The sequence below is a fragment of the Callorhinus ursinus genome, unplaced genomic scaffold (assembly GCF_003265705.2).
Source record: "Callorhinus ursinus isolate GAN/ISIS: 27379988/994484 unplaced genomic scaffold, GSC_fseal_2.0 scaffold41, whole genome shotgun sequence".
NCBI lineage: Eukaryota > Metazoa > Chordata > Mammalia > Carnivora > Otariidae > Callorhinus > Callorhinus ursinus.
This window is the reverse complement of record NW_027397103.1, coordinates 8,943,132-8,970,507: the sequence shown is the minus strand read 5'-3', so window position 1 is coordinate 8,970,507 and position 27,376 is coordinate 8,943,132. Positions and strand designations below refer to the sequence as shown.

The 27,376-nt window shown below is 41.5% G+C and overlaps 1 protein-coding gene across 3 annotated transcripts; it reads left to right on the top strand.

The window, feature by feature from the left end:
• On the top strand, positions 1-27,376 carry TRAFD1 (TRAF-type zinc finger domain containing 1). 3 transcript variants are annotated; one of them, XM_073881110.1, is made up of 13 exons: positions 1-144; positions 2,501-2,566; positions 2,976-3,054; positions 9,194-9,329; positions 9,441-9,494; positions 11,882-12,287; positions 13,151-13,357; positions 21,389-21,465; positions 23,386-23,616; positions 24,787-24,907; positions 25,573-25,912; positions 26,159-26,231; positions 26,433-27,376. In XM_073881110.1, the coding sequence occupies exons 2-13, from the start codon at positions 2,536-2,538 to the stop codon at positions 26,490-26,492; spliced, it is 1,815 nt and encodes a 604-aa protein (XP_073737211.1). In that variant the 5' UTR covers positions 1-144; positions 2,501-2,535; the 3' UTR covers positions 26,493-27,376. The 3 variants fall into 3 exon arrangements, with proteins under 3 accessions (XP_073737211.1, XP_025745438.1, XP_073737212.1); XM_025889653.2 differs by lacking the exon at positions 2,976-3,054; XM_073881111.1 differs by lacking the exon at positions 13,151-13,357.

Genomic DNA, 27,376 nt, shown 5'->3' with positions numbered 1-27,376 from the left:
GCCCCTGGCCAATGGGCGCGCTCCTCCGCGACGGTCGGAAGTGGTGAGGCGGCTCTGGGGGCCGTTGTTCAGTGCGGGGGCTGACTGAGGAGGCTCTGTGTCTGCGGCTAGCGGGTCAGCTGCAAGTCCTTGCTGTCGTCCTGGGTGAGTCTAGCGGCGGCCCGAGCCTTGGGAGCCTCACTGCGGCCTCCGGTTCGGGAGGAGGCCGGCATCCCTGGGGCCTGGTTTGTAGGCAGCGGAGCTATGGGCCTCGGGGGTCGCGGCCGTAAGGAGAAAGACGGCCACGCCGCGGCGTCTCCTCAGGCCAGAGGAGGAGGCCGCGCTTTCTCCTCAGGGAACCCGAGTCTCGACAGCCCCCGGCGGCGCCGCCCCTTCGCGGCCTTGGCCCGGGCGTCGGGAAAGTGGGCGTCGTCCCGAGCGCCGCTGTGGGCACCGCGCCCCGGGCAGAGCCAGCCGCGAGCCCCCGGCTTTCGGGGTGGGGGGGGGAAGCGGAGGGGGCGCGGCGGTGTCGCGCTGGCTTAGTGCGGGCTCTAGGCCAGCGACCGGGGTTCGAGTCCCCACTCCGACCAACCGTACGGCGGCTGTCTCCCCACAATGGGATAATGGCTTTCACCTCCGAGGGTTGCGGCCTGGAGGAGAGGGTCCCTGTAAAGCGCTTAGCAGTCAGACGGACGGTAAATGTTAACCGCTCCTATTTGCGAAGCTGGTGCCCTCTCCACCCCCCACCCGAACTCCCTGGGGGGAGGGGGCGGTTGGAAACCGACTCTTGAGCCTGGACCCGAGGGGGCAGCTCCGCCCGAAATCCCTGAGAGGGGCTCCTTCTCAGGTTGAAGACTTGCGCTGTACGGGAGCACTTCCCGTGCATTCGCTCATTTACTCCGTACAGCGGCCCTTGGAAGTGCTGCCAGGTGTCTGCCTGAAGAATTTGAGGCCCAGAAAGGTTAAATCCCGTATCCACTGCGTGGCGGAACCGGAGCTCGACCCTCAGAGGGGCCCACTCCCAGCCCTGCGTGCCACCCCCAGACCCCTTGCAGCCAGAGGGGCGCTTCCCTCATCCGACGCTCTGGTCTTGGTTTAGTTTCTAGAGCACATCTAGAAGCGGACAGCCCTGAGAGAAGTCTCCAGGCTTCCCCGTTTTGGGAACGTGATTTATTTTTATAGATAGATGCTTCCTATCCTTAGTTTACATTTCTTGTGGGAGCGGTTATCTTGAGTCATGTAACTCCCTCATTTAAAACCCTTCTGTGGTTTACCGTTGAGCTTGGACTCTAATCCGATATCCTTTCTGCTCCACCTGACAGGGCCTTCTTGAATCATTACCGTTTTTCATTATGCTCTTCCAGATCTACCTTTACTTTCTCTTTCATTGCCTTTTAGGCTCTCTGCCTGATTGGGTTTTTCTCCCACTCTTTCATCTCTTTCATCCTCTCTTACTTCCTCTTCGCACTTCAGGTCTTCGTTTAAATGTCATCTTGTCAGAACGTTCCCTCATCACCTTTATCTAGAGTAGATTCCCTTCATCTCCATTTGTCTTTGTACTTTTCCAGCAAAATACAGTAAGGTATCCTTTAATTTGCTTATTTTTCAGTGTCACTAAGTTCATCTATTAGACACTTTATTTCTTTAGTTTGTGAAGTAGTCTGAGTGCCAGTGTGGCACACAGGGTCCCAGTTAACATGTTGAATGAATATATGCTTTGAAAAGTGGGTTCACTCGGAAATGTCAAAACCATCAAAGAGCCCCTTTGGGGCAGTATTTAAGACCATTTTTGTGTCATGGAAAAGAATAAAGTAAATAGTGGTAACAAAATTGCCAGCACTTTGCTCTCTGCATTGACATCTTGTTTAAAAAGAAGGAAAAACTGTGCAGTGCACAAACCTGGCAGACACTCTCAGCTAAGGATCAAAGTTAACATCATCTGTAATAATAAAACTGTTGACATCATGTACTTTCTGATATAATGCACTGAGACGAGCACAACATCAGTTCTGTGGTATTCTTGCCAAAAAACATAACTAATCGTGAGGAAACATTGAATAGACTCAAACTAAAGGACATTCTATACTTAACATCATTTTGAAAGATGAAAAACTGAAGAAGTATTCTAAATCAAAGAAGGTTAAGGAGAAATAACTATATGTGATATGTGACCCTGGCTTAGATCTTGAGCCAGAAAAAGGGAATTAGTGGGATGATTCATGAATATGATTTATAGATTAGTTTTTAACATTAGTATTAGTTTCCTGCATTTGATAATTTTACTGTGATTATGATGTCCTGGGTGAGGGGTATACAGGAGTTTTTTGTGGAGCTTTTGCTTGTCAAATTATTTTAAAATGAAAATTAAAAAATAAGGTAAAATCTAAGTGTATTGGGTATTCAATAAAATAATGTACTGGTTTTGGTAACATTTTCTGTGTAGTCGTTTTTTGTTTTTGCATTCTGCATGTCATCCTAAAAGCAGAAATGAAATTGAAAGTGTACACTTTCTCCTTTGTAGTTTTCAGGAAGAACTAAAGATGGCTGAATTTCTAGATGACCAAGACACGCAACTGTGTGACAATTGGTAAGAAATTAAATCTAAGAAATGTTGGAATGAGAACAAACTAGTTTCTCTAAAAGGTTTATTTATTGGCAGGTTAAAATTGGAACCATATAATGTGGAAATATATGGGACTAAAGCCTTTTTAACGGTTTTACATAACATTGCTTGTTTTAGTAATGTGATAAGATGGTAGGTTCAGGTAGCATAGAGAAATGAGTAGAGTGATGTGATGGAGCTGGGAGTCTGAAGCTCTGGTACCTGCCTTTAGTTAATGACTTGTCAAGTCTCCCCACTGACTGTTTTGGAGCCTCACTTTTCTGATGTATAAATAAGCAGATTTATTTTTTGTATTTCTGAGAAATACACATTTTTATTTTTTAAAATTTATTTTGTTTCTTTTCTTTTTCTTTTTTTTCTTTTTTTTTTTAAGTAGGCTCCACGCCCAACATGGGGCTTGAACTCACAACCCTGAGATCAAGGGTCTCCTGCTCTATGACTGAGCCTGCCAGGTGCCCTCATCATACTTTTTTTTTTTTTTTTAAGATTTTATTTATTTATTTGACAGACACAGTGAGAGAGGGAATACAAGCAGGGGGAGTTGTGGAGGGAGAAGCAGGCTTCCTGCTGAGCAGGGAGCCCGATGCGGGGCTCAGTCCCAGGACCCTGGGATCATGACCTGAGCTGAAGGCAGACGCCTAATGACTGAGCCACCCAGGAGCCCCTCCTCGTCATGCTTTTTTATAAAAAGATACAAAAAATATAATACAATGTTTGGATTAGATGCATGCTTTTGAAAATGTTTACAAAGATTTCCCCGTGTGGCTACAGTGGCTGTTTGGGGGGTGATTGGGAACAAGTTTAGTGAGGTTGGCTCTACATCTAGCAGTGAGAGAGGAGTTCAACCAGACCCACTCAACTGTTTTTATAAAGGATTTTGCTGAAGGAATGTTCCACTGCTTTAAAAGTAAATAAATTAAAAAAAAAAAGTCTAGTTAAAGTCTTCCGGCAGTCCAGCTTAATCATTATCACTTCATGATTCCAGAACTGTTTGTGAAGACTTGGTGTCATCTTGGATGTTAAGCTTTCTATTTTGGTGTGTTTAACCCACATGAGTGACAAGAAAGAGCAGCTCTTTCTTGCTGAAATGAAACTTAGGATGCAGCTAATAATTTCCTGAGAGTTTGGTATTTTAGCGATATACAAGTGCTCTTAATGGAGAGCTAAAGAAAAAAAACGAAGCAGAACTGAGTGTGCTATGTTTAACTTACCAAATTGTGGTAGAAGGGAAGAGATGTTGAAGAAGGAAAATACTTTAACTCAGATTGGTGGAAGATTTGAGCCAGATAACAATTTTTATTTTTTTATTGCCTTTTCTTTTTACTCAGGCTTTCAACAGAATTAGTATATAATCAGAGCAACTGCTGGTTGCAATATTCTTTCCCTGACAGAATTAAGATTTCATTTCTGAGAGTGTCTTTTTTTTATTAAGTTTTTATTTATTTGAGAGAGAGAGAGAGAGAGAGCATGAGACGGGGGAGGGTCAGAGGGAGAAGCTGAGCAGGGAGCCCGATGTGGGACTCAATCCCAGGACTCCAGAATCATGACCTGAGCCGAAGGCAGTTGCTCAACCGACTGAGCCACCCAGGTATCCCATTTCTGAGGAGAGTCTTGCTTTATAGGGTATTTTTTTCTACTATGCCACTATCACTTTCTGCCAATTTATTTATTTAGTTTTTTTTTTAAGATTTTTCATTCATTTATCTGATAGAGAAAGACACAGCGAGAGAGGGAACACAGCAGGGAGAGTGGGAGAGGGAGAAGCAGGCTTCCCGCGGGGCAGGGAGCCTGATGCAGGGCTCCATCCCAGGACCCTGGGATCATGACCTGAGCCGAAGGCAGATGCTTAATGACTGAGCCACCCAGGTGCCCGTCACTTTCTGCCAATTTAAAAACTATTTTAGATTTGTTTGTGTTTTGTATGTGCTATTACTGATACAAAATAATCAGCAATGCAAATAATCACAGGAAAACAATGTGATTGTGTAAAAAAACAGGCATTGGCAATGTCAATTAAGATACTCTTATCAGTTCTCCAATTTGAAGGAATCTCAAGGCCAGGACAATGTATAAATAACTATGCTAAGGGAGTTTAAAAAAAAAAGGTAAGTTAATGGAAAGCTAATGAAAACAGGGTTATTCAAAGCCAAAGCAATTTATTTTAAGAAAAAAGATTAGCATGGAAAGGTGACTAAGCTAGCACAGACCTCCCATCTCAGTAACCCTGTTTAAATTCCAGGTTTAAAATTTTTGTTTTTAGAGCTATATTTCTGTTGTTCCCTAAGAAAAGTTAAGGTAACTTTAAATGTGAGCTGCCAGGGTGCCAGGCTGGCTCAGTTGGTAGAGCATGCAACTCTTGATCTTGGGGTCATGAGTTCAAGCCCCACGTTGGGCATAGCGTTTACTAAAAATAAAAAAAATAATAATAAAAAGATTTAAAAAGTGAAGGGGCACCTGGCTGGCTCAGTTGGTAGAGCATGCAACTCCTAACCTAAAGGTTGTGAGTTAAAGCCCCCTGTTGGGCATGAAGCCTATTTAAAAAAAATAATAAAAAATAAGAAATTTGGGTCATCTGGCTGGCTCCGTCAGAGTGTTCAGCTCTTGATCTCAGGGTCATGAGTTCGAGCCCCATTTTGGGCATGGAGCCTACTTAAAAAATCTTTTTTTAAGTTAAAAAAAATGAGTTGCCATTAGATCCACTGGGCCAGTAAAAGGAGTAGTTTGTTGTTATTGAAGATGTTCTTGCATGTCATCTCTCTTCTCTGTGGGGAGAGTGTGGTTCTGGGGAATAGGACTTTCAATGTTAGAAGGTTTTGACTTACAGGGGTGCCTGGCTGGCTCAGTTGGAAGAGCACATGACTCTTGATCTGAGGGTCATGAGTTCAAGCCCCATGTTGGTTGTAGAGATTACTAAAAACAAAACAAAACAAAAAAAACTTTGACTTTTATTTTTGCATGTATTAATGAATTGATTTTTGGCTCATTGCGTTTAGCATTTAGAAGACTACTGGGAATTTTTCTGGAAGCCTTGGCTTGCCTTTCAGTCATTTCTATCTAAAATGAGATTTCGTCTTTAACTTGCTAGTCCCTCCTTGGGGCTTTTGGCAGTTTTATCTAGATATGGAGTTGTATTTTCATTTATCTCATTTAAAACGTCTTGATTTTATCTGTATGATAGGAAGCAAGTATATTGGTATTTTGTCTGGTTGGAATGTTTGGTGGGACTATCTTGGCAGCTACATTTAAAAAGAAAATAAAACCAGTAGACAACTGTTTCATGTGTGTAATTATTGCATATATCTTTTTCTTTCAAGGTTTCTTTCAAAGTTTCCCAAGAGGTGAAAATGTATCATAGTAAATACTCTGTGGTCTTACCTAACAGCTGCTTTTGATTCTTACTGCTTTTTGTTATGATTATGTGGTCCTTAATATTTTTTTTGGTCTAATTCTAAAATTTTAGTGGCCTTGGGTATATAGAATGTTCTATGTCAATAGGTTATCCTGACTAGCCCTGTAAAATAAAAACTGTAGACATATTTTCTTGATTTTTGCCGTTAAAAGAAAATTATTGTAAAAATTATGAATCTCCACTCCCTAAGCAGTAATTATTAGGTTTAATTTTTTGTGGCATTTGTGCATATATGATTTACAATCATGATATAGCTCTGCTTTCATTTTATTGGTATACATTTACCGTAGCCACTCACTTTTTTTTTTTTTTTTTAAAGATTTTATTTATTTATTTGAGAGAGAATGAGAGAGAACACATGAGAGGGGTTAGGGTCAGAGGGAGAAGCAGACTCCCTGTCGAGCAGGGAGCCCGATGCAGGACTCGATCCAGGGACTCCAGGATCATGACCTGAACTGAAGGCAGACGCTTAATCAACTGGGCCACCCAGGCGCCCGCCCCTCACTTCTTTAAACATTTTTAATGATTTTCTTTTTTACTGTTTTATGACACTAATGAAAATCTTTATAATTCCAAGAGTGAAATTACCTGGTTAAAGACTGCATTATGGTCCTAGAAACACATTTTCAGCCTATTTTTAAACAGTGTACAATACCACTGGTAAGGTATTTATTTGACAGAGAGAGAGATAGCAAGAGCAGGAACACAAGCAGGGGGAGTGGGAGAGGGAGAAGCAGGCTTCCCACAGAGCAGGGACCCTGATGTGGGACTCGATCCCAGGACCCTGGGATCATGACCTGAGCCGAAGGCAGACGCTTAACCACTGAGCCACCCAGGCGCCCAGTTAATTTAATAGGTTTAGATCATAACTTTGATTTATAGCCCCTATATATTTTAATATCCTTCAATAAAACAAAATTAATTTAAAACTAATTTTAGTTGGTTTCCTCAGAAAGCTTGGAATTTTGGAGAAATAGGGGAAGTTAAATCTTTCAAGATATTGATAGTTTCCCTCTTTATCCAGTTGAGATTTCTTCCCATCTCATAGTTGATTGTTGTTCTGTGTCACCTTCCAGTTTTGCTGTAAGAGCTTCCTTGATAGTTTCACCATTGGGTGGAAATGAATTTGCATTTATTTGGTGTCTTGGTCTTTCAGACTGGGAGTGTGACTGACTTAGCTGGAGGCACATCAGTCATCCTTCTTTGAAATGTTTCTTACACGATGTACGAAAATTAAAACTATAAAAGAGAAATAAGCTATCTACAATTTAGTGTGGTTATTGGAGAGTTCCTTTTTTTGTTTTTTGTTTTTTAAGATTTTATTTGTTTGAGAGAGAGAGAGAGAAGGAGAGAGAGCACAAGCAGGAGGAGTGCCAGAGGGAGAAGGAGAAGCAGGTTCCCTGCTGAGCAGGGAGCCCCATGTGGGGCTTAATCCCAGGACCCTGAGATCGTGACCTGAGCCAAAGGCAGATGCTTAACTGACTGAGCCACCCAGGCGCCCCAAGGAGAGAGTTCCCATTGTACTTAGCTTTGTAGGCTAAATAGGATGTTTAAAGATTTGTGTAATTATCTGTATTTATTCTGTTCAGTATTTTATTTTTCTGAAATTTTATTCTAGGTGACATAGACTCCTTTATTTATTTTTAATCTAGATTCAAATAATTAACATATAGTGTATTATTAGTTTCAGAGGTAGAGGTCAGTGATTCATCAGTCTTATTAATACCCAGTGCTCATTACAACATGTGTCCTCCTTAATGTCCACTCCAGCTCCCCATCCCCCTCCCCTCCAGCAACCCTCAGTTTGTTTCCTATGATTAAGAGTCTCTTATGGTTTGTCTCCCTCTCTGATTTCGTCTTGTTTTATTTTCCCTTTCTTCCCCTATGATCCTCTCTTTGTTTCTTAAATTCCACATAGGCGTTAGATCATATGATAATTGCCTTTCCTGATTGACTTATTTCACTTAGCATAATACCCTCTAGTTCTCTACACATCACTGGAAATGGCAAGATTTCATTTTTTGATGGCTGACTAGGATTCCACTGTGTATATATACCACATCTTCTTTATCCATTCATGTTTTTTTTTTGAGTAATCTCTACACCCAGCATGGGGCTTGAACTCAAAACCCCAGGACCAAGTCACAAGCTCTACTGACTGAGCCAGCCAGGCACCCCTAGGCACATTCGTTATTTTTCTTTCTTTCTTTCTTTTCTTTCTTTCTAAGTAGGCTCCACACCCAGTGTGGGGCTTGAACTCAGGATGCTGAAATCAGGCATCACATGCTTTACCAACTGAGCTAGCCAGGTACCCCTAGTCAGTCTTTAAATGCAATCTTTAGCTAGACTAAAATGGGAGTTTTCTAATGGTCATATCCAAACGACGGAAAGTAAAGACTTTGAATGTGCCTCTAGTTTAAGTGTACATGAAACACTTGTTAAATTTAAATGAGCTTACTCTTTCATTTAAGATTGTCATTTTCTTCCCTTTTCTGTAACTTAGAGATGATCTTGAATTGGATCCCTTAAAGAGAATGGCAAAAAGTGAGTGAGGAGACAGGATTGGGGGAAGGGACTCAGGACTTCATTTTTATACAGTTCTGCAGTGAAGTTTATACCAACGTTCCTGACTAGTATCTAATCTGCTTTGAAAGGCATGTGGGATGTAAGGGAGACAGTTTTCTGTTCCCCACTGAGTATCCCAATGCTGGCATCTGCTCTTTTTGGTTTGACTTTTAGTGGAATAAAATCTAATGAGGTTAAACCTACCTCAGACCCGGAGTGAAAATAATTGGTAGGCTGTTTTGTTTTTTGTTTTTGTTTTTAAACAATCCTGGAGTGTATCATTGTGTTTTGGGTCATGGATGGTTTTAGAAAAGCCTAGTTCATTTCTTGGCATCTGACTTCATGTTGCTAGTTGTGATTAGCGCTGACATCTAGAAGTGAGGCTGAGTTGTAGGGGTAGTATATAGCACTGATAACTCATTGTTGCACAGAAGACTCAAAACCTTTGGGAGTTAATCCTTGAAAAGTAGGGGTAGTAATAATCATAAGAGTTTACAGACTAGATTTACTAAAGAGAAGTAATGGAGACTAAAGATCAGAAAAGCCAGATTTTCATGTAATATCACTGTGCATAGATTAGTCAGTAATGCTTGCCTTTCCCTTTGATTTGTTTCTAGCAAAAAAGAAATTCCTGTGTTTAATTTTACCATCCATGAGATCCACTGTCAAAGGAACATTGGTATGTGTCCTATCTGCAAGGAACCATTTCCCAAGTCTGACATGGAGGGTCACATGGCTACAGAACATTGTCAGGTAAACCACCAGTACTCAAATGTTCATAACTGTATTGTACTTGCTATTTTGCAATAGCAAGTGATTATGTTATCACAAAGCCAATTTATTGATTGTCACTTCTTGCCATAGGTGACCTGCAAATGTAATAAGAAGTTGGAGAAGAGGCAGTTAAAGAAGCATGAGGTTAGTTTCCCTGTACCGTGAAGAGCATGAGTTACTATGGAGCTAATATTACTGAGATTACTGAGTTACATTGCAGAGCAGAAAACCAGTCTGGTTGAGTCTTGGTTCTCTACCAGCTCCACAAACACTGTCTCTCAAAGTGTTATTTAAGGCTTTGATTTTTGCTGCCAGATTCAGCTGCATGGCTATTGTGCCCCATGCTCAGGTCTCAGAGCCTTTCTCTTTGGAACTGAGTCTATCATTTCTGCTGGGGTTTAGCTGGCAGCCTCAGTGAATGCCAAACCAGGCCCGGGCTTGCCAGTGTGGTAGAACCTCTTTAGTACAGAGCCTGCCTAACATCTTGTAATTTCCTTTTGACTTCTTGATCACTTGGGTAACATGGTGTTTACACTCAAAGGAATTCCTCAGAGTGCACTTGGTATCATTTGGTCCATAGTTGAAATAAAACTGGCCATAGTTGAATAAACATTGTTTTTGTGAACGAGCATATTAATTCACAAGTTAAAAAAAAATCCCCTATTTAGTTGGTCACATAGTGTGATTACATATGTAAAAATTTACCAAGGTATGCCCTTAAGATTTGTACATTTTTATTCTATGTACCTAAAATGACAATTTATAATTTTAAAAGGTAATTCATAATCATTGTAGAAAAATTGGAAAATGTAAGAAGAAAACAATAACCATTCATAACTCCACAGCACAGAATTAAATGTCTTATAAATACTCTTATTTATAAAAACTCTTACTAGTTTTTCTAAACATTTGACCTGTGTTTTACTGGGCCTCACCAGCAAGGGGGGGTTATGATTGAGGTCACGTTAACAATAATGAGTATTTCTCCAGTTCTCATATTTACCTGCTGCATAAAACAACCTCCAGTCAGCTGTCCTGTCTTCATCCTCTCCCCTCCAGCTATTTCTAGGGGTAACATGGTAATATATCAATCATTATAAAGGTACAAGTACAAAGTATTTCCTTACATTCCTGCAAGTTAGACCAAGATAGTGGTAGACCCTGAGATTAACTAAAGAGGTTTTTTTTCAGTTCTTAAAAAAAAAAAAGTTTATACTTTATTTGGTGCTCTGGTGAGTTATTCGCACTTTTTAGGGTGGTTAACATAGTACTCACTATATTATCTGGTATGTGCCAGAAATATTTTACTCTTGGCTGTTGAGTACTTTTTTTTTTGGCTGTTATGAGTAAATTTAAATCAGTGGCATTTTTCTTTTTTTTTTTTTTTTTTTAAAATTTTATTTTATTTTATTTGAGAGAGAGAATGAGATAGAGAGAGAGCATGAGAGGGGAAAGGGTCAGAGGGAGAAGCAGACTTCCCGCTGAGCAGGGAGCCCGATGTGGGACTCGATCCCAGGACTCCAGGATCATGACCTGAGCCGAAGGCAGTCGCTTAACCAACTGAGCCACCCAGGCGCCCATCAGTGGCATTTTTCTAATAAAATCTTTCTGAATCAGTATTAATAGCTACGTGGTATATAATTTTAAAGTCACAAAAGCATATATGTAAAAATTGTCTCTTCCATTCTTGTTCCTAGGCTCTCTTTAATCATTTTCTTGTGCTTTCTACAAGAGATACTCCATGCATACACAAATAATGCTAAAAATGTTTAAAGTAACATTTAGAATAGAACTTGGGTTTAATTTGTATGGAACGAAGTTTTTGTTCTTTGGCACAGTGGTTGTAAAGTGTCTAAACTTTTGAAGTGATGTTACATTGAAGTTCTGAGTTTAAGTTCCGAAGTTTGCAATGTGTATATCAGAGTAACATATGCCTTTATATCTTTTTAATTTTTTGGTGTTTTAGTTACAATTTCAAAATACGCTTTATAAAAATTTTATCCTTCATCTGCTGAGTGTTTATATTCTTGGTGTCATTTTTGTTGGTAATTCCTGGTTTACTTGGTCAATTTAAAGCCAGTGCTGTATAGAAATGTGCAGATTAGAAAAATCAGTGTCTTTCTAAAGGACAGCCTCTTTTCCTCATTACCAGGTACTTAAGATAGATTGGAGTAGTAAGGGGAAATTGGGTTGGTGGAGCTTTGACAAACATCTGAATTGCTGTGCTTTTGCTATTTGCACCTGGGCTTTTCTGGCTGGTTTTGGGTTACTTTGTAATGTGTGCACAAAATAATGATAGGGTAGCTGAGTGAGTAGATTCCTTCTAAGAGTTTCTTTCCCTTTGTAGAATCTAGTGACAAGGACAAAGAAGGAAGCTGTGATTCTTGAATGCACAGGAAAGCATGGCAGGCAAAGCTAGGGTTGGAAAAGAATATTGAAGTAAATAAGTATGTTTGGCTTTCCTTTCCCTGTATTAAAACATAGCCTCTCTTAGACTGGCCTATTAACTGCCTTATTACTCTGTGTTGCAGGAGACTGAGTGTCCTCTACGGCTTGCCCTTTGCCAGCACTGTGATTTGGAACTTTCTGTTCTCAAACTGAAGGACCATGAAGATTACTGTGGTGCCCGGACGGAGTTATGTGGCAATTGTGGGCGCAATGTCCTGGTGAAAGATCTGAAGACTCATCCTGAAGTTTGTGGAAGAGATGGGGAGGAAAAGAGAGATGAGGTTGCCATGCCTCCTAATGCGTATGATGAGTCCTGGGGTCAAGATGGCATCTGGATTGCATCCCAGCTCCTCAGGCAAATTGAGGCTCTGGACCCACCTGTGAGGCTACCCCGAAGACCCCTGAGAGCCTTTGAATCAGATCTTTTCCATAATAGAGCTACCAACCAAAGGAACATGACAGCCCAGTTTCCAATTCAGAATAATCTATGTGAGTTGTGTTTGGATTAGAAAACTGGAATGGTATAAAAATCTCAGGGCAAATGGGAACAGGAATTTGGGGGCAAATAGATCTTAATAATAGAAACCTGATTGTAGTTAGGTAACATTAATTAGGAAGACTACCTAACTTTCCTACAGATTGGAAATAACAGAAGCTTTTGCTATTGGATTACTATTGGATTATAGCTAGTGTTGATGATGATGACAGTGACAGTTCTGTATTTACTGAGTATACAGTATGTGCTTCAGGCATTTGTAAAGTGCTTAATATGTACTAAATGATTTAGTTCTCACAGTCATTCTTAGGTAAGTGGTAGAGCTGGGACTTGAATTCAGGCAATCTGACTCCATGCTTCAAACTATTCTGCTATAGTGCAGAAATACATGAAAAATGTTTAGCACAGTGCTTGTCTCATAGTTACAACTCAATAATTTTGGGTATAAATAAAACAATTAGAACAATAATGGAACCTTTTATCACAGCAGACTTAATGTTTGGAGTCCTGTGAGAACAGGAAGGCTAGGCCTCTTTTGTTCCTGCACAAATGCCTGTAAACATTGAATATTTGCTAAGCATGGGAGACTTGAGGTAGCAACATCTCTAATTTTTTTTTTAAGATGTATTTATTAATTTTAGAGAGAGCGTGGGTGCGCACAAGTGGGATGGGCAGAAGGAGAGGGAATCTCAAGCAGACTCTGCCCTGAGCGTGGCGCTCGACATGGGGCTCGATCTCATGACCCTAAGTTCAGAACTGAGCCAAAATCAAGAGTCAGATACTTAACTGACTGTGCCACCCAGGCACCCCTCTAATGTATCTTGAGTATTGGTTATTTATTTATTTTTTCTTCCAGTGGAAGAACAAGAAAGGCAGGAAAGGAATAGAACCCGACAGCCCCCAAAAGAGGGTGGTGAAGATAGTGCAAACTTGGACTTCATGTTGGCCCTAAGTCTGCAAAATGAAGGACAGGCCCGCAGTGTGGCAGAGCAGGACTTCTGGAGGGCTGTATGTGGTGCAGACCAGTCCCTTGAAGGTTCCAATGCTCTGAATGACATGAAGGGTAGGTTTGTTTATTCTGTACTAGCCTCTGTTTCTACAGGTTTTTTAACTCTTACACTATGTAATTTATATAAAATCGAGAGTTTTTCATGAGATAAGATTTACCTTTTTTGTTTTGCTTTTCCCAACTTTTTATTCTTTAAAATCGTCAGAATAGTATAGTGACTGTCTATATACCCCTTGTTTATATTTACCAATTTTAGTATTTTTCCATTTATTTTCTATATTTTTATTTCTACCCTTGAACCATTTGAGAATAAGTTGCAGACATAACATTTTATCCCTAAGTACTTTAGCATGTATCTTAAGAACAAGGGTATTGTATGTAAACATATCACTGTAAGGAAGTTTAACAAAAGTTCCCTATTTATACATAATATCCTTATTTATACAATAAATATCCTTATTTATTTTGTTTTCAAGATCCAGGATTACACATTGTGTTTAGTTCTTTTTAGGTTAATTTAGTTTAGGCCCTTCCACCACCACCACCCCTTTTTTTTCCTTTTAGTATATTGGTACTTTTGAAGAGTCCAGGACAGTTGTTTTGCAGAATATTTCTTTCTCAATTTAGATTTGTCTGATTGTTTTCTCATGTTTAGATTCAAGTTACACAGTTGTGGCAGAATTCCTACATTGGTGGTGATGTGTCCTTCTCAAGAAGTCAGTTTATCCTATTATTCATTAAAATGAGATCTATCATATACCTCCATTATATGGGTAGCTTTTCCCTTTATAATATCTAGATTCAGGTTGTTATTTTGAGATTGTGGAGGAATGAGATATTTATACAACCTTTTATTTAGCAGTTTTTTGTATTCACTAATGTTTCTTGCTTGAATCAGGTATAACTGGTGATTGTACAATGGTGATTTTTCTGTTTTTATCCTTTGTTCTAAATTAGTTATTATTCTATAAAGAACTTTGCTCTCCTCCCTGCCTCATTTAAAAACAATTCTGGGGATCCTGGCTGGCTCAGTCTCTGTGACTCTTGATCTCAGGGTCATGAGTTGGAGCCACATGTTGGGTGCAGAAATTACTAAAAACCAAATAAATAAAATAAAAACAATTTTTTTTTTTAGTATTATCAGACTCATGGATTAAAACTAGGTTTTTATTTTTCTTTCTTATTTATTTTTAAAGATTTTATTTATTTATTTGACAAAGAGAGCGAGAGAGGGAACACAAGCTGGGGGAGTGGGAGAGGGAGAAGTAGGCTTCCCGCTGAGCAGGGAGCCCAATACAGGGCTCGATCCCGGGACTCCGGGATCATGACCTAAGCCAAAGGCAGGCGCTTAACGACTGAGCCACCCAGGAGCCCCTAAAAACTATGTTTTTAAAAATAAAAAGTTGTATTGTGTTTAGTGAACCACTCCTTTGGGTCTCTTGTTTGGAGAACAGTATATTTGAGGGATGCATGTCATACATATTTAAAATGCTGGAGGGGGCACCTGGTGGCTCAGTCGGTTAAGTGTCTGTCTTCAGCTTGGGTCACGATCTCAGGGTTCTGGGATCAAGCCCCATTCCTGCTCAGTGGGGAGCCTGCTTCTCCCCGCCCCCTGCCCTCCCCCAGCTCATGTTCCCTTTCTCTCTCTCAAATAAATAACTAAATAAAATCTTAAAAAAATAAAATGCTGGAGTTGTAAGAGGTTTTGGGGACCTAAACTTAAGCAGCTATCAGCTATGAGTTTTCTTTCTTCTTTTTTTTTTTAAGATTTTATTTATTTGAGAGAGAGTGAGAGCGAGCACAAGCAGTGGGGAAGGACAGAGGGAGAGGGAGAAGCAGACTCCCCGATGAGCAGGGAGCCCGATGCGGGACTTGCTCCCAGGACCCTGGGTTCATGACCTGAGCTGAAGGCAGAAGACGCTTAACTGACTGAGCCACCCAGCCACCCCATCTATGAGTTTTCTTTATGTCACTATGTGCATAACGACTCCAAGAACAGTAGGATAACTCTTAACATTTTATTGATTTAGATAAAATAGGAACTGGTCCTGGTTAAAAGAGGTAAATGGTAGTGTTTAATAGAAACTTGGATAGGTAATGGCATTTTGCTTTTTAAAAAATATATTTTTAAATACTTTTAAAAATGTATTTTCTTAATTATAAGTTGTATTAATGTGAAAAATAGTAAATATATATGTAAAATTTTTGTTTTTTTAAGAGACGGGTGTGGGAGGGGCAGATGGAGAGGGAGAGAATTTTTTTTTATTAACATAATGTATTATTTGTTTCAGGGGTACAGGTCTGTGATTCATCAGTCTTACACAATTCACAGTGCTCACCATAGCACATACCCTCCCCAGTGTCCATCACCCAGCCATCCCATCCCTCCCACCCCCGTCCACTCCAGCAACCTTCAGTTTGTTTCCTTATGTTTTGTCTTGTTTCATTTTTTCCTCTCTTCCCCTATGATGCTCTGCTTTGTTTCTCAAATTCCATATATCAGTGAGAACATATGATAATTGTCTTTGATTGACTTATTTTGCTTAACATAATACCCTCTAGTTCCATCCACATCGTTGCAAATGACAAGATTTCATTTTTTGATGGCTGCATAATATTCCATTTGTGTGTGTGTGTGTGTGTGTGTGTGTATACCACATCTTCCTTATCCATTCATCTGTTGACATCTCAGCTCTTTCCATAGTTTGGCTATTGTGGACATTGCTGCTGTAAACATTGGGGTGTATGTGCCCCTTCAGATCACTACATTTGTATCTTTGGGGTAAATACCCAATAGTGCAATTGCTGGGTCGTAGGGTAGCTCTATTTTGAACTTTTTGAGGAATCTCTCCATACTGTTTTCCAGAGTGGCTGCACCAGCTTGCATTCCCACCAACAGTGTAGGAGGGTTGAGAGGGAATCTTAAGCAGGTCCCACCTAGCGCAGAGCCCGATGAGGGGCTCAATCTCACACCCCTGAGATCATGACCTGAGCCGAAACCAAGAGTTGGATGCTTAACCAACTGGCACCCCAAATGTTTTGTTTTTATGATCTCTAGACTGTGGCTGGTTAACATGTAAATTCAAAGACTGAATAAGGGGTGAGTCTGTGGCTCCTTAGAGGGTTATGTCCCTATCAGTTGAAAAAACACTGTTTTACGCTGCATTTTCTTTTTTTTTTTAATTTTCTTTTTCTTTTTTTATTTATTTTTAAAAGATTTTATTTATTTATTAGAGAGAGAGATAGAGTGAGAAGGAACACAAGCAGGGGGAATGGGAGAGGGAGAAGCAGGCTTACCGTGGAGCAGGGAGCCCGACGCGGGGCTCGATCCCAGGATCCTGGGATCACGAGCCGAGCTGAAGGCAGACACTTAACCACTGAGCCACCCAGGCGCCTCAGGCTGTATTTTCTTCCTTAAGAAAATGCTTCTTGTAGAGGATTTTTTTTTTTTAATTGAAGTATAGTTGACATACTAAGTTAGTTTCAGTTGTACAACATAGTGATGCAACAATTATATACATTATGAGATGCTTAAAATAAGTATATTATAGTGTTATTAACTGTATTCCCTGAGCTGTACTTTCCATCCCCTTGAGTAGAGGATATTTAAAAACAATTTGCAGGGCCCCTGGGTGGCTCAGTTGGTTAAGTTTGCCTTTGGCTCGGGTCATGGTCCCAGGGTCCTGGGATTGAGCCCTGTGTTGGGCTCCCTGCTCATCAGGGGGTTCTGCTTCTCCCTCTCCCTCTCCTACTCCCCCTGCATGTGCTGTCTTGCTCACTCTCAAATAAATAAATCTTCAAAAAAAAATTGCATCTGTAATAAAAATGATTGGGTAGGAATTAAATAGGTGAGTTGCATGTAAATTATGTCTCAATAAATCTCTTAAAGAAAAAAGAGGCAAAAATCATGAAAAAAATTTAAGATTGTGAAAGAGTGTAAAAGGAAGCATAAGTCTTCTTCTCACCCACTGATAAGTCTCCTGGTTCTCCCCAGAGGTTACCACTTTCAGCAGGTAATTAGGTAACCTTACATTTTTTTGCACAGACAAGGTTGTGAATATGTATTATGACGAGACTGTTTAAAAGCTGGTTTTATTAAACTTCCTGCATTTTGGGGAGCAGAACAAGGCTTGTCAATGTAATGTTTCGCTTTGAATTTTTCTCCATTTCTAAGTTTGGTAACCCTTTATGAAATATTGACAGACAATTCTCTCCTTTATTACCTTTGATCTGTTTTTTACCTAATAGTTGCTGCTTCTTTCCCTTAGGAAAATGCACTAGTCCCAAAGAAAGCATTTCCAAAGTCTGAGCATCATTTTTTAATGTGAGTGTCCTTATCACCCTTTCAGACTTGACTTTCATGGTGCTAAAGAAAGTAAAATGCAGTAGCATAGTAGTGACAAGTGAAGACTGAGTTCAGTGTAGTTTCCTTTATTTTCTCCTTTCTTGATCATATCTTAGATTGTTTTACTGACTTTTGCTTGTTTCGTTCCATTTTTCCTCTCTACTGGTTTGGAATTTATATTCTTTGCCTCTATTCTTGTGATGGTTGCCCAGGAAATTTCAACATCTCTATTTAATTTAACAAAGACTAAAATTAATCAACCTTATCACACTTATCCCAGTTAATACAGTACCTTTAGAATTAGGATCTTCCCTTTATAACTTAAAAGCTACTAATGTGGTAAGTTAGTGTTCTCTTGTTTCCTTTTTAGCACCATGTTATAGATATTTCTTGTTTTATATACTCATTGTATTTATTTTATTTATTACATGTTTACCATTTTCTTTGCTCACCCATTCTTCCTTTTTTTCCCAGAACTTCCTTCTGGGATAAATTTCTTCCTAAGGTATATTCTTTGGAAATTCTATTGAAAGTGTCTGTTGATTGTAAATTTTCTATTTTTGTTTGTCTGAAATCTTATTTTTTCTTGTTACATGGTAGTTTCTCTGTCACACAGTTCAAGATTGCCAATTATTTTGTCTTAGTTCTTTGAAGATATTTTGGCTTCTGTTGTTGGCTATAGAGATGTCATCTGTTAGTGTTATTTCTCTATAGGTACTTTGTCTTTTCTCTCTGGCTCATTTTAAGATCTTTTTGTCTTTGAGTTCTGCAGTTTCCTGATGATTTCTCTGGCTTTAAATTTCTTTGGATTTGCTGGCTTTCCTGATTTGTAAATTTAGTATTTTTCATCTATATGGAAAATTGTCATCTGTTATTTCTTTGATTATTGCTTGTCTTCCTTTTTTTTTTTTAAGATTATTTATTTGAGAGAGAGAGAGAATGGGGGGGCTGGGAGGGACAGAGGGAGAGAGAGAGGACAGCTGATTCCCTGCTGAGCAGGGAGCCCAGCACAGGGCTCAATTCTAGGACCCTGAGATCATGACCTGAGCCGAAGGCAGACGCTTAACCGAGCCACCCAGGTGCCCTGTCTTCCATTCTTTGTAGTCTTTTTCTTTTCCTTTTTTTTTTTGTTTTAAGATTTTATTTATTTGAGAGAGTGCGAGTGGGCGCAAGTCAGCACGAGTGCAAGCAGGGGGTGGGGGAGAGTAGAGGGAGAGAGAGAATCTCAAGCAGACTCCCCACTGAGCACCGAGCCTGTTGCCGGGCTTGATCTCACAAACCTGAGATTAGGACCTGAGCCAAAATCAAGAGTCTAACGCTTAACCACTGAGCCACCCAGGCTCTCCTACATGTGTTAGATTTTGCTCTATCCTCTGTTTCTTATATTTTCCATTTCTTTGTCCTCTGGGGTACATTCTGGGTAATTTCTTAAATGTCTGCTTTCTAATCTATTCAGTATGTCCATTGAGGTTTTCACTTCAGTGATTAGTATAGTTTTCATTTATTTGAGTTGTATTTGATTTGTTTTTTTTCTTCAATTGTGCCTCATCATATTTTAAATCTTTTTTTTTAAGATTTATTTATTTCAGAGAGAGATTGTGAGAGAGAAAGAGAGAACACCAGTAGGGGGAGGGTAGGGGGAGAGGGAGAAGCAGACTCCCCGCTGAGCAGGGAACCAGATGTGGGGCTTGATCCCAGGACTCTGAGATCATGACCTGAGCCGAAGGCAGACGCTTTAACTGACTGAGCCACCCAGGCACCCCTTAAATAATCCTTTATAGGAGCGCCTGGGTGGCTCAGTTGGTTAAGTGTCCGACTATTGGTTTTGGCTCAGGTCATGATCTCATAGGTTGTGAGATTGAGCCCTGTATGGGCTCCATGCTCAGGAGGGAGTCTGCTTGAAGATTCTCTCGCTCTGCCCTTGCTCATGTGCTTGTGTGCACTCTCTCTCTCAAATAAATGTTTTTTTGTTTTGTTTTGTTTTGTTTTTAAGATTTTATCAGAGAGAGAGAGGGCACAAGCTGGGGGAGCGGCAGGCAGAGGGAGAAGCAGGCTCCCCGCTGAGCAAGGATCTTACAAAAGGCTTTTTTTTTTTTTTTTAAATCTGGGGTTGTCCTGTTCCAATTCCTTTTTAAACACATCTTTAAACATTTTAGATATACTTATTTTTCTGTAGTGTCTGAAAATATATCTAAAGTCTCTTTTGCTATTTGTTTCTGCTCACTGTCATGGTGGCTTGCTGCCTCCTGCGTGTGTGGGTTTTTTTTTGTTGTTTGTTTTGTTTATTTTTTTAAAATATTATTTGAGAGAGAGGGTGCATGTGAGCATGAGGGGGGAAGAGGAAGAGAAGCAGACTCCCTGCTGAGCAAGGAGCCTGATGCAAGGCTCGATTCTAGGACCATGACCTGAGCCGAAGGCACATGCTTAACTGACTGAGCCACTCAGGTGCCCCTGTTTTTAGTTTTTAAAAAATTTATTTTAGAGAATATGCAAGTGGGGGGAGGGGCTGAAAGGGGGGTAGAGAGAGAGACTGACTCCCAAGCAGATTCTGTGCTGAGCTGAGGGCCGAACTCAGGGCTTGATCCTATAACCCAGGAGGTCATGACCTGAGTCAAAACCAAGAGTCAGATACCCAACCTACTGAGCCACCCACGTGCCTGCTCTGTGTGTGTTTTAACATTAAACTTCCTAAAGTGTTCCTCAGAGTATTTTGTATATGCTTCTTTTAGGTGCCTAGGGATACTACTGACTGGGATAATTTTATTTTTATTTTTTTTATTTTTTAAAAGATTTATATAAGAGAGAGACGGGGGGGTGCTGTGGAAGAGGGGGCAGAGGGAGAAAGAATCTTAAGCAGACACTTGCTGGGTGCTGAGCTTGATGTGGGGCTCGATTTCACGACCCTGAGATCGTGCACGACCCTGAGACTGTGCATGACTTGAGCTGAAATCAAGAGTCGGACGCCCAACAGACTGCACCGTACCACCCAGGTGCCCCTGGGATAATTTTAAATTGAATTTTTGGTTGGCTTGGACTTTTAAAAATTATAAACATGAATCTATGTAAAAACAAATGTAGATTCTAGACTCAAACCCACGTAAAGGCCAAACTAATTACTCTTCCTTGGTAAAGACTTTTTTGTCCTACCCAGAGTGAGGACCTAGGTAGGCAGGTTTTCTTAACTCTTCTCGTTGTTCACCCTCCAGTTGTTCAGCAGTCTTACTGAGGCTGTTCTGTTTGGGGAATCCTGGTTTTAAAACTACTCTTACTTATTTGCTCTCGTAAATTACTTTTGTTGTGTATCGTTCTTGGTATTTTGTCCTGGAGAGTTTTTAAGGATATCTGTCTACCAGTCGTAAGTGAGCCTCAACTTCTTGATTGATAAAATGAGAGTAATGTAGGATCTCCTTTATAAGTCTTCTCTGAGGATAGAAATAATGCACAGAAGCTTTTAGATTAGTGCCTGGGGTTAGTACACATTTACATTCTTCCTTAGAGTAATGGGTAAGCTACTACTCTACTCTTGCTCAGGAAATGCTGACAAGTAAATCTCTTTTTCCATACTGGAAGTTTTTTCCTTAGGATTTGTCTCTTAGATGGCTCCTCTTGGAGGATTTACAGTCCCACAAATTGCTACATCTAAGAAAAGTCAAAGGAAGTCAGAGTTTTATATAAAACCTTACAAGGGGGATAAAGTTTGTTTTTGTTCATTGAGACTGACTGTATGGCCTGATACCTAGGTGCAGCTGACCGGACCATGTTGCCTTGTGAGTTTTGTGAGGAGCTCTACCCAGAGGAACTGCTGATAGACCATCAGGTGTGTTTTAATTACTTGAGGAATGTGTGCAGGCCATAGTTGGTGTTGTAGGCCACATGGGATCTTGAGTCAACTTTTTTTTCTTTTAAGATTTTATTTAATTGAGAGAGAGAGACAGCGAGAGAGGGAACACAAGCAGGGGGAGTGGGAGAGGGAGAAACAGGCTTCCCGCCAAGCAGGGACCCTGATGCGGGGCTTGATCCCAGGACCCTGAAATCGACCTGAGCCAAAGGCAGTCGCTTAACCAACTGAGCCACCCAGGTGCCCCTTGAGCTAACTATTTTAATATACCTGTGACAGTAGGTAGCCACTGTGTTTCTTTTTCTTTTTCTTTTTTTTAAGATTTTATTTATTTGACAGAGAGAACACAAGTAGGCAGAGTGGCAGGCAGAGAGAAAGGGAAAAGCAGGCTCCCCCCTGAGCAGGGAGCCCGATGCGGGGCTCGATCCCAGGACCCTGGGATCATGACCTGAGCCGAAGGCAGATGCTTAACGACTAAGCCACCCAGGCACCCCGCCACTGTTTCTTACCATGGTGTGACTGACCTAAGGGTATGAGAACTCAGCTTTGTTCCCTCTTGAAAAGTAATCGTTCATTCCAGCAGGCCCGGTTGCTCTCTCCATACTATGGTGACTAGTGTACATCTCCACTGACCATCTTAATCTCGTGTCATCTCATGCCCCATTTTGATTTATTGGAGGTGTACTGAAGTCCTTGCAATTTCCTGGAAGGGTTAAGGATCTTTTTTGCACTTTAGTTTTTGTTTTTTTTTTTTTTAAGATTTTATTTATTTGTAAGAGACAGAGAGAGGCAGAGGGAGAAGCAGGCTCCCCGCTGAGCAGGGAGCCTGATGGTGGACTCGATCCCAGGACTCTGGGATCATGACCTGAGCCGAGGGCAGATGCTTAACCATCTGAGCCACCCAGGCATCCTGCACTTTACTTTTTCTTCCTGCAAGATGTGTGGTCATCCACCCTGCTTCCTCAACACCCAACAACACAGATCCTTACTTGTAGACTTTGTTCTCACATGACTTTCAGGAAACCGTCCTGAGGGATCTTATGAAGACAAGGTCAGAGGTCCCACCTGTGTCCTCAATAGTCCTATGCCCACTTCTCTTTTAGCCTCTCACCCCATGGTGTGGTCTCCTGATCCCCCGTTGGTCTGCACCAGTAGGCTGAGTTCCTTCAGAAGATTCTGTGTTTTCCTAGCTACTGAATCTCTCAGTACCTGGTGTATGAAAGGTGTCCTGTGCTTTTTGAATGATTGAAAGTTCATGAGCTATTTAGAAATGATAAGAGAATAGCCTTTGTGTTTGAGGATTACATGGTGGAGGGAACCACTTTTTCCCCTCAACACTGTTGTTCTCTGATTTGGTTTGGCCTCATCTGGCGTTTCCATAACTATTAAGTAATCCCTGTGCTCTGGGCGGAACATATATTTCCCCCATAAGTGGAATAATATAGTATTTGAATACATCTACTTTTTGGTTTGGGAACAGCATAAGAAAACCTATTAATAGGGACAACAGCCTCTTTTACTTAGTGGGGCTGTGGGAAGAATCTTGAGTCTTCTCAATTTAAAAAGAATAATCACAGGGCCTCCTGTCTGGCTTAGTTGGTAGAGCATGTGACTCTTGATCTCAGGGTTATAAGTTCCATCCCCACGTTGGGTGAGATTACTTAAAAAATAACATCTTTAAAAAAGAAAAATAATAATAACCACATGAACACAGTAAAAACAACGTAGAATGGTACAGAAATGTTTGTGTTCCATTTGTGTTTGCCCTAACCCTTTTTAGTCTCTCTCCCCATTATTAAGAATTATTAACATTTGTGACTTTCAGACAATGTTTTAGGAATGTAGTGTTTTCCTTAACGCCTCCTTTTTTTTTTTTTTAACCTATGTTTTTTGAGACAGACAAGCTGTAATCCTTCCTGTGCCTTACCTTCACTCAGTATGGGCAATACTTCCCCCAAAGGGGTGGAGGATCCTGATGTCATCTTCCAAAAGTTTTTGCAGCAGGCTTCAAGTAATCAGTTAGACTCTTTGATGGGCCTGAGCAGTTCATCCCCCGTGGAGGATAGCATCATCATCCCATGTGAATTCTGTGGGGTACAGCTGGAGGAGGAGGTGCTGTTCCATCACCAGGTAAGAGTCCCCAGAGGACCTGTCTGCTTCACTCTGAATGAACCTAAGGCTTTCAGAACTGAGAATGCTTCTTTAGCTTTTAAGTTGCATGCATACCTGACCTGGCTACTGGCTATGCCCTGTTCTGTGAACTATCTGAGGTGTACACTGCCTCAGGCTTTTAGACTTTCTCTACCTCTGTCAACTAAAACCATAATGTCATTAGCTGGGCATCCAGGACCTGTCAAAAGGACTTTTTATTTTTATTTTTATCATTTTAGAGGGTGGGAGAACACATGTAGGAGGGGAGGGGAGGAGGAGCAGAAAGAGAATCTTAAGCAGGCTCCACCCTCAGCATGGAGCCCAAAATAGGGCTCTATCTCACAACCCTGAGATCATGACCTGAGCCGAAACCAAGAGTTAGACACTTAACTGACTGAACCATCCAGACACTTCCTTGCCAAAAGGATTTTGATGAGAGTTTCCCTGAGTTCACTGACAAACATTTTATTTTTGACCAGGCAGGTTCTTCCTGTTGTGGAGGCACTGAGTCTTGGATTCCTGGCTTTACCTTTATAGATAGGTTCTATTCCCTCACTGGGGATATCTATAAATGAAGGAGTTAGACTAGACAGTCTGAAGCTCTTTTTTAGGTTTGCAGTCTAGGATTCCAACCTCTTGGTAAAAAAATACATTTTCTGCCTAGTCTTGTTTGTTATGAGGAGCTAATGCTGAGGGTATGTTCAGGGTCTTTTCTGTAGTTGATCCCATATAGCTCTTGCTAGAGCATCACACATTCCATTTCTGTAAGAAAGACTTCTGCTTTTGGATCAAGCAGTAGACAAGTAACTGCTTGTTGTCTCAGGGGAGACTATGAAATAAGCAACCATGCAAATGTTCTGTGATCAAAGTACTGACACGCTTTTCTGGGTTCTTAAGACCAGCGCTTCCTTTATCCTGGCACAATCAGAGTGCTTCTTTCAGTGCTTTAGGTGCTAATGGGAATGATTGTGCCATTCCATATGCGTTTCCTCTTCGTCCCAGGCCCTTCTTGACAGTGGTTGTCAAAGTCATGTCTGTCTCCTCCCTCCCCCCATTAGGTCTCTTTACCCAGCCTGCTATTCCTTCCTTTCATAGTTATTCATAGGAATAACTCAATCCTGAGGAACTAATTCTGGTTTTTCTTGTTAGGACCAGTGTGACCAACGCCCAGCCACAGCAAACAACCATGTGACAGAGGGGATTCCTAGACAGGATTTCCAGCCTCCAGAGACCTCACCAGAGCTGCCCAAGAGGCGTGTCAGACACCAGGGTATTAGCCAGGGCTGAGCCAAGGCCACAGGTCTGCTGCTGGCTCAGGCCTGCTTACCACTTCTCATCTGCTACTCTAACATGGGGGTTACCTGAATTCTGAGTTACCAAGCACAGTAGGATCTCACTGGGGACTCTCATGTGGCTAGTTGTGGTCCCATGTTAGACTAAGCTGTCTGGAGTGTATTATAGGGTAATGGCTTTGGGGACAGCCGTGAGACCTGCTTGTCAGTGCTTATTCAGCTGCAGGTCTCCTATCTGTGCAGTTAGTGGATAATTTGGAGATAATTTTCAGGCCTTACTATGTCTGCCCTGAGTTCCTGCTTTTAGTTGAACTATGTTAAGGGTACTCCTATTTATTAGTAATATTATTTAGAAGCCTCATGAGTAGGCAGGTAAGCTATTTTTGAAACCCAACCACTACAAAGCCAGTTAGAAACTTTTTCGAGATTTGCTGGCACACCATTGTTGAATACTCAGGAGACTGTATTTGAGGACTCAGGTAATAAGTGTGGACAAGGTGTTCCCAACCAACCTTGTTCTAGAGATGTGGGTTTCAACAGTAAGGCAGTCTTTTACCCAGAATCCTATTATTCCTGCCCCAGATCCAGCACTCATAGCAAGAGCAGGCTTTTCCCTAAAGCTGGTGCTTTTTTCTCTTCTCAGGAGACTTGGCTTCTGGTTATATGGATGATATCAAGCAGGAAACGGCTAAAGGGCCCACCTACCCTCTTCCCCCCAGCAGACCCATTAACAATATGACAGCAACTTGTAACCGACTGTCAACATCCACATCAGGCCCCAGACCTGGGTGCCAGCCTAGCCCTCCTCGCATATTGAAGCTCAACAACTTAGACAGCCAGGATGGCCGGGCACGCAATCGAAACAGCCATAACGCAGCCATGGCCACTGGACACGTTCCAGTGATTCACCCAGTGCGAAATCTCTACCCAGAAAACCTTGTACCCACCTTCCCCCGTGGGCCTTCAGGGAGGTATGGAGTAAGGTAAGAATCAGTAGCCAGGAGTGGAGCTTGGGAGTAGCTCAGGAGAACATAGTGGGAGTATGGACTTTGCGTGTATTGCGACCTGATCCCAAAACGTTCTTTTGCTTTTTTGGGGTTTTTCATTGTTCATTTGTTTTGTCTGCTGGTGGAAAGTTGCTTTTGTCTGGTTACAGCAGTTTCAGTTCTGAGTTTCTGACTTTTGTTCAGAAATATCTCAGGAACTAGTTTCCAATCCTTCTCTTTCAGTGGTAGGAATGAAGGTGGCAGGAACTCGCGGGTCACCTCCACAGCTGCCAGCTACCGAAACAGAACTGCAAAGGTACCTGGGGATCCAGCCAGGAGTGCTCAGTGAGGACTCATAATTGGGTGGGACTGGTACGGTTCTTGGGAGTCTGAAGAGGTGGGCATCAGGCAGTGGATGAGGTTTCCCTCAAAGTTTGACATTTCTAGGGCTCTAGAGGAGGAGAACTGCTTTTTCACTTCCTCCTTTCTACTTCGTTTGTGTTCTCTTGTTCAACAGGCAAAACCCCCCAAGCAACAGGGAGCTGGGGATGCAGAGGAGGAAGAGGAGGAGGAGTAAGGTGTCGCAGAGACCTGCGCAGTGGGTCCATCTTTTCTGCACAGCAGCACTTGCCGCGGTTCAGGCCCCACCTCTTGGGCTCTGTGGGCAGGGGAGATTTTACAGATTTTAACTTTTTGTAGGTTATGGCCATTTTGTGTCTTTTGAGATTGTGCTGTGGGAGTTTGAGGGTTTGGGGGAGGGTTAGCAGGGAGGCTGTTGAGAAATGTTTCATCTTTAGCTACTGCCTTTTGGCTGCGCAAAAATACAAGTTATGGCCTCTCAGCCCACCAGGGCTCCATCTTTTGACATACTATTGCCACTGCTTCTTGGTGCTGTGTAGTCCTGGTGCAAAGAGGAGAGAGGGTTCTGGAAACCTGGTACTCACCAGTGAAGTGATTCTCTTCTCTGCTGGGGCCTCACTTTGGGAACTTTTAGGTACCCTCTCCTGTGTACCGTCCCTCCCCACTGTAGAATTTGGGCCTCTGGTGTGTATGGAGGCACTCTGGTAAAGTGTTCAGGCCAGTTGCAATATATGTTAGGAACAAGGCTTTGGAGATGAGTTGAGCTAGAAGTGAGCGCACCAGAGGCTTTGTTTAAATCTGCTTCTTTGGCATTTGGTGTAACTGTTTCTGGTGGGGAGCACGGCTCCTTTGTCTTTACTGTCTTATGATGGAGAAGGCTGGGGGCTCCCTGTTGCCACCAGAGCCATGCTGGGCTCTGCCTGGATCAGGACTGAGGCCTCTCCTAAGCTCCATGGCTTGCCCTGAAAACCAAGTATCAGAGCCCCCATCCCCTCTTTTTATTTTACTACTACCACTACTACTACTACTACTACTACTACTACTACTATTATTATTATTATTATTAACATACTTGTAATAGAAATAAACTTTGTACTTGGA

What these genes read in the sequence shown, in the direction of transcription:
- TRAFD1 (XM_073881110.1), top strand. Translation starts at nt 2,536, where the DNA reads ATGACCAAGACACGCAACTGTGTGACAATTG. An exon ending in TGGCTACAGAACATTGTCAG is followed by an intron (nt 9,330 to 9,440) that starts GTAAACCACCAG and finishes TTCTTGCCATAG; the next exon opens with GTGACCTGCAAATGTAATAA. An exon ending in TCCAATTCAGAATAATCTAT is followed by an intron (nt 12,288 to 13,150) that starts GTGAGTTGTGTT and finishes TTTTTCTTCCAG; the next exon opens with TGGAAGAACAAGAAAGGCAG.